This window comes from Montipora capricornis, chromosome 14, assembly GCF_036669925.1.
Source record: "Montipora capricornis isolate CH-2021 chromosome 14, ASM3666992v2, whole genome shotgun sequence".
Taxonomy (NCBI): Eukaryota; Metazoa; Cnidaria; class Anthozoa; order Scleractinia; family Acroporidae; genus Montipora; species Montipora capricornis.
In genome coordinates this window covers 33,585,270-33,597,004 of record NC_090896.1, presented here as the reverse complement: position 1 = coordinate 33,597,004, position 11,735 = coordinate 33,585,270, and the positions used below count along the sequence as shown (strand labels likewise).

Below are 11,735 nucleotides of genomic sequence, written 5' to 3'. Positions count from 1 at the left end.
GTATTTATCGGATTCTTCCACTGGAATAAAGGTTCCAAGAACTACGAAGTATAGATGGAAAAAGAAAGCCGAAGTTTTAAGAACCTGAAAAGGCTGAATGCATTAAAACGAGTGTAGTAACTGGAAATGACTTAAACATCAGCAGCGCTTGTGAGGATTTTTGCGTTGATTCATCATCTGCCGACGTTTCAAATTTATTTTCGCCTTCGGATGATTTTCAGTCGCATGGGATGAGCTCTTGTGATGATACAGTCAAGGAAACCTGCACTTCCAACTTCTCTTATTCCGCAGAAAAGACTTGTGGGTTCAAAGCAGTCAGTGATGAAATATTGATGACTTGCGAACCAGCCCTGTATACTGATTGTGCACAAGACGATCCTGATGATTTATTTGCTGATGATTTTCTTGATGATATGGAGACTTATACAGATGAAGAAACTGATGAAATGAGTGCCAGTGAAAACCACGATGGGTGCAAAGAAAGTTCAGACAACCCTCTTTACCCAGGATGTCGTTTGTCACTTGGAATAAGCATGCTGCTAATTGTAACGTTTTGCATTAGACATGCTCTTTCTGGAGTCGCCCTTTCTGATTTGCTTACATTGGTTGAGCTTCATTGTCTTTTACCCAACCATTGTGCCAAAACAACAAAGTTACTTCGTGAATTTTTTGGAAAACTAAAGAGTCCTATAGAACTCCATTATTACTGTTCATTCTGCCAAGAGTACTTTGGTACACAGAAACCCAGTTGCTGCTCAAATACTGCTTGCCTGCTTGACTTTGAAAAGAAGAGGTCGGAACTCCAGTACTTCATCATTATTCCTTTCATAACCCAGCTACAGGCAATACTTCGAGGTGAGTTGAGTATGGTAAAATAAACAACATATACAATAAACGTTTTTTCTTTGAAGCTAATATTTTACTGATAGGGCTACAGCTTTTAAGAACACAATTGACACCAACAGTGGTAGGATACAGTTTCTTTGCAGGACTAGAGAAGTTACCATTGCTCATTGGTGCATAAGACTGTGCTGCTTGCACTTTATAAGAATTGATTTTGTGAGCTTCTTGTTTCTTTTCCATTTATCCATTATCTTGCATAAACTGAGAAACATGCAAAGCAGATGAAGTTATGCACTGGAGTGGAGTATACATATTACTGCAGCCATATTTTTTAAAAGAAGACAATAATGGTGATGGTAACGGTAAAGAATTTATATGGCGCATTTTTAATTGGCATATTCAAATGCGCTTTACAAGCAAGTGATCTATGGGTGAGTTCGGACATTAGCATATACAGGCGCTAACTGGCAGCCGCCATCAGTCCATTAGCGATCTCACCCATCGCATGAATGAAAAAAATGAGGCCTGACCACAACACCGGAAGCTCCATGCCCTACTCTTCAGGAATAGTGTGTGGGTTCTTTTACGTCCCACTGGGTTGTGAACATTGAAGGGTTGTGAGACTGGGCTGACGGTTTATAGTCCTTATCCAAGAAGAATTGAAAGTCTTAACCATTTGCGGATGTAATTACAAAGGCAGCACTTTCTCCTCAGTTATTGTCAGTAAGACCCTGAGTGTTGGTCCGGCTGGAGTCGAACTCACAACCTCAATCAACTGAGCCACCGGTGTGCGGTATCCTTCTTATTTGAGAAAAATAATTGATTTCTATAAAATAATTCCACCATGCCAAAATTCAGTTGAGAGGACATATCATTTTTTACAAATATGTTACCTAACAAATGGATTTGTTTCTTTACCTAACTAGTAATACTTCAATTCATACTATTATTCAAGAAATGTAGTGTAATTATTGCTTTGTTATGTTTAAAGGTTTGGAGCATGCAGGAGATGACTTGCTTTCCTACCGAACATGGAGAAGTAAAAAGTGCATACACAATACTGAGGATATTTTTGATGGTGCGCTGTACAAGAAACACTTTGATAGTAAAGGTTATTTCCGTGGAACACCAACTGCTGCTAGAGATAAAGAAATACACTTGTCCCTTATGGTGAACACAGATGGTGTCTCCATTTTCCGTTCATCCAACTTTGGCTTTCAATGTAAATGAGTTGCCCCCAGAAAAAAGGTATTTATCTTTTTTTTAATATTATACACTAGCTATTTAATACCATTTTGTTTATACTTTAGTTTTCAAAATACTCTTACAAAAATCAGAGATGTATCCAGCTTTTCAAACTTGGGGGAGAGGACCCCTTCTTAAAAAATTTGGGGACCTCCAGCTAATAGATATTCAAGAAGTAATATTCAATCTATTACATCTTAATTGCTGCTGCCGTACCCTTTCAGATTTCTAAATTGCACAACAATGAAGTCATATCCCTTCACTTGAATATGTTCTTGAAATAAAATGATCAATTTATTTGAAACTGTTATGTCTGTTGATTCATCAATCAAAATTGAAACTTATGTCAAAGCTCCATTGCTCACATCTGAAAACATCTTGAGGAATCTGTGAGCTGTAGGAACTGTTGGCGCCAGTTGATAAATGATCTAGATCTCCACAGTGAAAAAAACAATTGAATTTCAATTTCTTTCAAAGAGCATCATCTGGAGGTTTAATTTAGGGACAAAAGAAGAAACAAATAGGTATAAGTGATCCACAGTTCATCTTCGGGTCGTGATTTCGCCTTGGCCAATGTTAATAATCAAGCGACTGAATACATTTAAGTTTCATGTTAAACACGTTATTTTTAACATTAAGTCCGAAAAAGCTGCATAATTTGCAAAACAGACAAGTTATGCGCAAAACAAGAACCGCACATGCGTGCCTGGAATTCACATCAACAGGGTCGTAACACATGGGAATTCAAACACAAGAACTTAATTCCTCAAGCTGAACATAATTGTTGACAAAATAATATCACTTGACTGCAAAAATCCGTAAATAACAGCTTACCTTGAAATTTGAGGAACTCTACATGACTGTATCATTTTCTCCTTATTGAGAAATGGGAATGTTTAATTTTGTTGTGAAATATGCCGTTCACATGTTTGCCTGGTGTTTGTAATTTGCATGAACATTACATTATATTCTTTTTTGTGTCCCTTCGTTCTAAATTCTGTGCATCCAAAGGAAAAAGAGTATGTCCAAGGATGCAATGGCAGTACTTTAAGCCTTAATCTGTGGTCCCTAAGGTGACCCCCATTGACAAGTAAAATCTACATTGTATAAGTGGTACTCTGGTGTTGAAAGGGTTAATGAGGACATATATTTTGAGTGGATGTACATATGTAGATGTTATGTGATGTGGCATGTCAAAATTGCATTCAGGGTAGAAATTTTCAATGTAAATGTTGATTAGAGCTCAATATTTTTTCTCTCCAAGATGTACATAAGGGCTAGTCAATTTAGGGTAAAACAAGCCATTTTATCCTGACTTAAATTTTGACATGTTCCAGATTAGGCGAATAACTACACCACTGTATGCTATTTCCTGGATTTCACCTAAAAACTTGGTATTTTGTACTTGATATTGTAACATTAGGTTCAGCAAGAAGTACCGTCTGTTTGCTGGTTTGTGGTTTGGACGCAAGAAGCCAGATTTCCGAACTTTTTTGCAGCCATTTGCAAACTCCCTTCATAATCTCTTTAGAAATGGTAGGTCAATAAACCTTTTAATTGTTTATTGCTATCCCTGTCTGTATGTACTACTTTCAAAGTGCAGTAGATGTCTTCTGAGTATAAATGCACTATCAGCTCTATTTGTACTGTAATAGTAGAAATAGGGCATAAAGTTATATTTGGAATTGTTAGTCAAATAACCTCTTGTGTGAAGATTAATTTTGTTTCATCTGTCCTTTACAAATTTCTCTGTTCTCAAATGATTTATGATCTTATGTATGGACCATTGATTATTACAGTAATGACAGTACGTGTATAATCGAGAATGAGTTTAAGGTACAATAATTATCACTTGCTGTTTTTTTTTTGGGGGGGGGGTGGGGAGAGTGTCAAGTGCCATGAATGCAACAGTTACGACTTTTCATGACATTTTTAGTACCTTATGTTTATAAGTTGTTAATCTCTTGTGTAGTTGCATTATTAATAGTGTTACTACTTTTTTTTATTATAGGTGAACCAGTAACTTTTTCCGATGGATCGACAAAGACTGTTCGTTGTATTGTTCTCTGTGGAAGTTTTGATGCCCCCGCAAAGTGTTTGTTTCAAAATATGTCACAATTCAATGGAGCCTTTGGATGTCCATATTGCCTTCACCAGGGAGAAGTTGTGAAAACTAGTGAAAAGGGACACACAAGGGCATACCCTTTTCATTTAACACAAAAGGAAGAAGTACCAGTAAAACATTCAACAGCTAGAACATTCGAGAAGAGGACACATGATCAAACACTTCATTTTGCCAAAGAAGCAGAGAATCTTAAAGGCAGTAGTAGAGTTAATGCAGTAAAAGGGGTTAAAGGAATGATTTGGAGTATGTTTTTCCCAGGTATTATCTCTGGTGTTACCATCGACTATATGCACTGTGTACTTCTTGGAATTACAAAGATGCTGTTAACATTGTGGACAGATAAATCTTATTCACTTAAGCCATGGTATCTTGGATCAAGTAATATGAAGAAACTTGAAGAAAGGTACTTAGGAATCAAGCCCCCAAATGTTATAACCCGTACCCCCAGAAGTCTACTGAAGAATCTTGCACACTTTAAAGCCTCTGAGCTGCGTTCATTTCTTCTCTTCTATTCTGTTCCCTGTCTTTGGGGGTTGTTAGAGGAAGAATATTTCCAGCACCTTCTTCTCCTAGTAAATGCAATTTTTTTACTTCTTCAAGATTCCATTTCACCAAATGACATTGAAAGGAGTTCCTTAATGCTGATGCACTTCTGTGCTAGGATGGAAACCTTGTATGAAAAGCGATATGAAACTTACAATGTACACATGCTTCTACATCTTCCGGACTGTGTGAGAAACCTTGGTCCTTTATGGGGGACGTCGTGCTTCTGGTTTGAGGGATACAATGGGGAACTGACAAAACTTTTTCATGGAACACAGAATGTTGACTTTCAAATCACCCATGCTGTTTGCATTCATCAAAAAATACCTGAACTGCTCCCTCTGCTTCCTGCAGGATCAGCTGCCAAGAGTTTTTACAAGCATCTTGTTGAAGGACATGCACTTTCCAGTTGTAGAGAGAAAATAGCTGAAAAGATGTATGCAATTGGCAGCCTCAAAAGGTTTGATATGAATGAACAAACCAAAGCAGTTGTTCAGGATCTTCTTGGACCAGTTTTAAGTGCATTAAAATTCAAGCGGTTCTGGAAGCACGGAACAATGTTTCAGTGTGTTGATTATCAGGCCACTACGAGAAGAAACAGCTACACAGTTGAATTTCTTATACATGGTGACCTAAGGTTTGGAGAGATCCAGTACTTTCTGAAATGTTTGCAGCCTTGTGCTCTTACTGCACAATGTAAGACTAACTGCTCCTGTAGTAAACAAAAATATATTGCAATCTTGCAGCTCTTAGAGCATGATCCCAAAATTATCCTTTCAAAGGACAAGTTCACAAATGCCAAGGTAGATCATGTTGTGCCTATCAAGAGGGAGAAGGGGGCATTTGTTGCAGCTGATGTGATGGATATTGTTTCAATGTGTGTTTCTGTGATTATTAGTGATTGTTCACATGTCAGTTTTGTATCTAGGCTTCCAAACAAGATTGAGAAAGATTAGCATTAGATCCAGTCAATGACAGTACCTACAACGTAGATACATTAATTTCACCTTTGTAATTTACATGCAAGAATTCTGTCAATGTGTGATGCTTTATAGTTGTAGAATGCAGTAAAGACCCATTTCGCATCTACATCTCTGTGACTATGTTTTACTCAACAATCATTGGGTAGCTTGGCTATCCTTGTGCTATTATGCTTAAAATTTAGTGCAAATGTTACAATCCAATAGCATGATGGCTTAGTTTACTGCAAAGATCAGAATGCTCTGAGTGGCTTTTATTGTCAGGCAAATTTAACGATATTTTCCCACAAGAGCAAAAAATCTGAATAATGAAGCATTTTCACGAAGCATGCTGGTTAATTGCAGTACAATGGCACCAACACAGAATCAACTAATTTGGTCATGTGCAAAATAAATGACTGTATCATTGTGCGATGCTCAAAAATGATATTAATAACCATGATACTGATTTTTTCTTGCTCTGAAGACTTTCATTTAATACATAGAGTCTTCAAAATAATTAAGGAAGTGTTTTCTCTTGCAGAAGTACATTTTCAGTATACTTAATTCCTACTTCATATAACAGCTGGTGTAACTTCCACTTTTGAAGTACCTTTTAAGTATACTTACATTAAACTTCTATTGGAGGGAAAACAACCAGTATACTTTAAGTATACTTAAATTTTCTACTGCATCTATACTTCAGTAACTGGAGTATACTTAAAGTGTACTTTCAGTAAATGCAGTATACTTGCAGTATACTTGAAGTATACTTTCAGTTTGCCTTTTTTGATAAGGGTAATTTAGACACTTTACTAAGGAGGACTCCATTTTTTCATACACTCGGTAGCTTGCTTGGTTAAAACGTAAATCGATTGCATTGACCAATAGGTCAATCGCTTCGAAGTATACGCGCCTGTAATGATCTTGTGGTGTCGTTGTATATGATGGATCCCCTGTTCCAATTTCAAACCTGCTAGGTGCTCGTCTTTGTCTGGGTAAGGCTGGTTCCGAGACGGAAGGATGCTGTTTACTCTTAACTAATACTGTGTCATAGAATGATTTAAAGCACTCGTTATTACGCATCTTCTCCAGGACCTGTTTAGTAACATTGGCAACTCGTTGTCCACTAACTGCCGACATCTTTGTCTTTTGTAATGTTTTGGAAAGGTTATCTGTATGGGAAAAAAGAGTAGTAATGGGTGTACCGCAAAACTGACTATATGCAAATGAGGTCAGATTGAACCAACGCACCAGAATATGCAAATTAGACGCCAAATTTTTTTTCACTCTATTTTAAATGGTTCAAACATTTTTATCACACTTCATGCAAAAGAAATCAGACAGGAAGTCAATTGACACTTTTATTGAGTTCTTCGTGCAACATGTTCAACATCGTATCACAGGTTTTTTGAGAGTTTTTCAAACTTTTTAATTGCTGTTCTTTGCGTTCGATTTTTCTTTCCAGATCATCGTATTGTTTGATGGATTCTCTTATACCGTGTTGCAAGTAAAAGCGATATCGCTGGTGTTTTTGGGGATCTTTGCAATGAAGTATCTTGTCTTTTAAAGGTTGGAACAGTTCTGAAATAAACAAAGACAGGGAGTGTTTTTTTCATTAGGCATTGTCTAAATTGGATAGAATTGCATCCATGTCTATGGTGTCCTTTTTATTGCTGCAGTGGATGCACGGCTCGATCCACTTGGCTCCGTTTACTCGCACATTTTCCCTCAAGTGATTTTTGAAACGATATACACAGAAATTCAAGCGACACTGGCATCCCATCGACATCTTCACGCTTCTATATTTTACGTTGGCATTCATCCTAGCTAAGAGGTTTCTATGTTCAAAGAACGGCTTCACACATTGACACTTTTTCTTTTCAACTGCAATATAAAAAGGAAAGAAAAAAAAATGGCATTGGTTTCATTCGTCTTCGTCGGAGGACCACGTCAAGAAAGTGCCACAATAAACTTTTTCCATTATGTAATGTCGTCCACAACTAAGGCGGTTTTCCCAATCTTTAACCACCCTATGTTTATAGTCCAAAGGCATTTTGCAGCTAGAACATGTTTTTATAACGGGGTCTGCAAGATAGGAAAGAAAAAATGCCAATGCTTTATTCTTGTTCACCAGCACTATTCGATGTTTAAAGTCCAACGCTATCTGACAGTGAGGACAACACTCTAGTAAAAAAGAAAGACAAAACAAACGTCTTAAGTTTTATTGGGGTTGGTTTTTTTTTGACAGTCTGACCTCGCTGGGGCGTTTGAAAATTTCAAAAGATTCGTAGTGAATTTCGTCGAGTCTCTGGCGAACAAAGTTTACGTCTATGGTTTCTTGCAGTTCGCTCAATTCGTCTTGCAGCTTTTCTAGTTCGTTTTGGATTCTATCGCTATTAAGTTTTATGAAGTCGGCTTTCACCGCCACCACTAGTGCCAAGTCAACGAGTTCTTGTTTCAGGGCTTCGTTTTCTTTTTGGTACATTTCTGTTTTGAAAACAATAAAGAAAAAAGATGCCATCAGTCTCGTTTCATTCTTTTGGAGTGGTATTGTATAGCTTGCTGCAAAAAGCCTAGGTCTCTTTGCAATATAGCTTCGTTTTCGGTTAGATATTCTAGATCGGCTTGTTGCATGTGGATTTCGCGTTTGGTGCTGTTGATTTGTGCGGTGATATGCTGCCACGACTTAATCACTTCTCCTCGTTCTTGGTCTAGTTCTTCAAGCAGTCGTTTTCTATACAATTGTCTGTAACTCGCATCTTCTAATTCTGCAATCATTTGGGTTTGAAGGTTTGAGTATTTCCTGTTGGCTATTGATTGGGGTCTGCAGACTGGGGAAACAGAAAAATGCAACAGCGATGTTTATAAGCCATCAATCAATTTTATTCAATACTTTTGCAAAAAGCATTGTCACAAAAATGTTATCGACAGTTGTCCTCGTGTGACACAGCATTCGTCGGAACTGATGCAGTGTACAGTGAAGTGTGAAGCAGCAGGCGAAGCGTTGAGGAGACTCCGTCGTCTTTCGTCATGCTTCTCAAATATTCACGACGCTCGTCACTGCTTTGGCGACGATGGCGACTCCTTATCACGTTCGCCGAGATGAACACCGCAAAAGCCTGGATTCGAAAGTGGCAACTTTCTTTCTGAACCCACCCTCTTGCTGTGTTCATCTCGTCGAACTTGGTAAAGAGCCTTCAGTCACGCCATAGCCAGACGGGGGTCATGGATGTTTGGAAGGCAAGAGCGAAAGTCAACGGTGTGACTTCAATGTTTCATCCACTGCCCCATGCTTTATTGCAAATTGCTTCAGTTTAGACGAACTGATGTCATACGAGGATCACGTCGTCTAACTTGATGTAGAGTTATCAATAAAAAAAAGAAATCTCAGAGGAGGAACCATCCATAGCTGGTGTCGAAGTTAAAAAAAAAAGATGGAAGCGTGTGTTTGCGGTAAGAAATTGGACCAGTATTCCTTTCCCCACTTTGGTTTCGCCGTTTTACCACGTATAAAATATAGGTGATGAACCAGAGAAACCTAAGTAGGGAAGGCAAAAGCAAAGGACATCATCACCACCTTTTTTTGTTTCTACGATTTTATCAATCGATGATGAAACCACAGAGACAGAAAAAGGAAATGATGTTGTTTTTTGTAGAAATCCTCTGCTCACGAATGGTGAAAATGCATTGGTGTTTTGCTGAAGAAAAAGTCGCGGTGTTTTTTCGGTTAGCACATCGTTCTATCTAGATAAAAAATGAATGGTGTACTGACCGGAAAACAGCACGACTCTTCTTCTGCACACGCTGGTGGCCGTCGGTATTGCATGTAGAGATGTTTTGTCTGGCCTTCTGCGTTTTGTCACACACAAGTGCTTTCAGTTGTGTCCAACAAAACGGAGAAGGCCCCCTATTTTGCAAGGGGAATAACGGAGAGCACCGCGCGAAGGTCGGCCACCGTGGCCCTCCTTTCGACACCAGCTTCACATGGCTACTCCTCTGAAAATTAGTCACGCAAGGATGCATTGTTTGTTGTAATGCCGAGGAGCCTGACAACGAGCAGGAATCATAGCACACGTCCGTGTCGTAGCAAAAAGAAAGAAAAAAGACGATATTCACTCGTCCTTTACTGCGATACGGAATGTGCTAGGAGGCACACGTGTGTCTGAACAGGCGTACAGAATATTCTTCTAGAATGGTCTATACAGCTGCACAGACAGTCGCGCGCTTCTTCCTGGCGTTGTCCACACTGGAGGGGTTCAACCCTACCCTTCGGTGTTGTAAACAACCAATGCTTCTTCACGCCTTCACACTGGCAATAGATGGCTTTCAAAACAGATGACTTGTAACACTTGGTCGTTTTCCAAACATCTCATCCAATTTAGTGTCTAGGTGGCGACCTTCTTTTTTCTGTTCTTCCAAGTATTCGTGTAGGAATTCGAGGTGCATTTCGGCTTCTCTCAATCCGTTGCGGTATTGTTCGGCGCGTGTTTCGGCTCGCTCGATTTCCGGGCAATCGACGTCGTAATGCTGCGTCAACCACGCTTTGAAAGCCATCTCCAGTTCCGGTTTGCCTTGGGTGTCGTTTTTAATTCTTGTCCACGATTGTATTTCGCGTTTAATGAGCAAAAGAAGACGTCTGTTGTCTGTTACTTTCGTTTTGAATTTTTCTAAATCAGCTATGCCTTCTTTGCTGGCTTTGTTGGCCTTTTTTAGTCTTTCTACAATTCAAACATTGGAGACAAAGGTCAATCGTCATCAGAAGGCAGGGCACGACGGAGAGATTCCAATGTGAAACCTCCCCGTCTGTTAGTTAAGCTACGTTCGATTATAGTTAAGCCACTAGGTTCGATTATTCTACGGTCGTCGGTTTCTAAAACGATGACGCCTCGGTCGGTGCGAGTGAGGATGTGTTCTATGTCGGGGTGAAAGCGCCCGCGTCCTAAGAATAGAAAAAAATGACATGATTTCAGCCGCCATAATTAGCTAGAGTAGGATTTAGAAGAGAGGGTAGCCAAAAAACCTTGCTCATCGCTCGTCACTAGGGGTTTTCGAACCAATTGTTGATAGCGGGCCATTTCGCTGGTGAATGAAGGTTCCATGTGGTATCCAAATTTTTCGGCTATGTTTTTTACGCGAAGGTTCTCATGCATTCTTTGTAAAAATTGAATGTAGTCTATGGCGGTGTTGAGAATGCCCACTTGATTTCGACACTTGTTGGTTCCTTCCGCGAAGTGCGCTACGTGTTCTTTTAAAACTTGGAAGCCCAAGGTTAATTGCAGGCTGCGGTGCCGTTCTCTTCTATTCCTACTCAATCGTCGTTTTGTTTGTATCATCACTATAAGCCAAGAAAAAAAAAGACAAAAAATGCTAGAAATCATTTGCCTAATTGAGCGTCGATGTCTGATATGAATCTTTCTAAGCGTAATATTCGGTATAGATAGCCGAGTTCTCTCTGGTTTCTAGTTAATTCTATTTCACAGAGTTGCTTGCTTCTTTCTATGCGTTCTATTTGCTGCACGTAATAGTGGAATTCAACGTGAAGGTCTTCTCTTTCACTGTTCAAAATTCTTATTTGGGATTCTGAAAATATTAAACAAAAAAAAATCAGTCTTCGTTGAGCAACTCATCGTTTCTTTCCATACGTTCGGCTACTTGATCAAAACCTCTCCATTGGGGAAACCAACGCGTGTCCGAGCTGTTTTCTACATGAATGCAATTTAAAAGATATTTTTGGAGTTCCAGTTCAGTGAGATATTCACGATAACCATCGTGTCTTGCGTCTAGGACGTCTAGGACGACGTTTTCGTCGTCGTCGTCGTCGGTTACTAAAAAGAAAATTGGAGAGACGAGTCAAAACTAATTGCATTTTTAATTAATTTTATTGGTATTGACATTGGCTTCCTCTTTCCTGGCGTTTACGTTTGAAGAAAGTTCTGCTATAAGCTTCGTCGTCCGTGTCACTACTGCTAGAGGAATCTAAGTGAAAGTACAAAAAATGTTTACGCTAACTATATGTC

At 39.0% G+C, this 11,735-nt stretch overlaps 1 protein-coding gene and 1 pseudogene across 1 annotated transcript in view; one reads left to right on the top strand and one right to left on the bottom strand.

Annotated features, from left to right (window-relative positions):
- The first annotated feature begins 230 nt into the window (after positions 1-230).
- On the top strand, positions 231-5,712 carry LOC138031892 (uncharacterized; annotated as a pseudogene).
- A 3,337-nt stretch (positions 5,713-9,049) lies between these two features.
- Positions 9,050-11,735, bottom strand: part of LOC138032537 (uncharacterized) — a 42,490-nt gene continuing 39,804 nt past the window's right edge. The window contains exon 7 of the mRNA XM_068880237.1: positions 9,050-10,436. Coding sequence (XP_068736338.1) covers positions 10,045-10,436 — 392 coding nt within the window. The 3' untranslated portion in view covers positions 9,050-10,044. The remainder of the gene's footprint in view (positions 10,437-11,735) is intronic.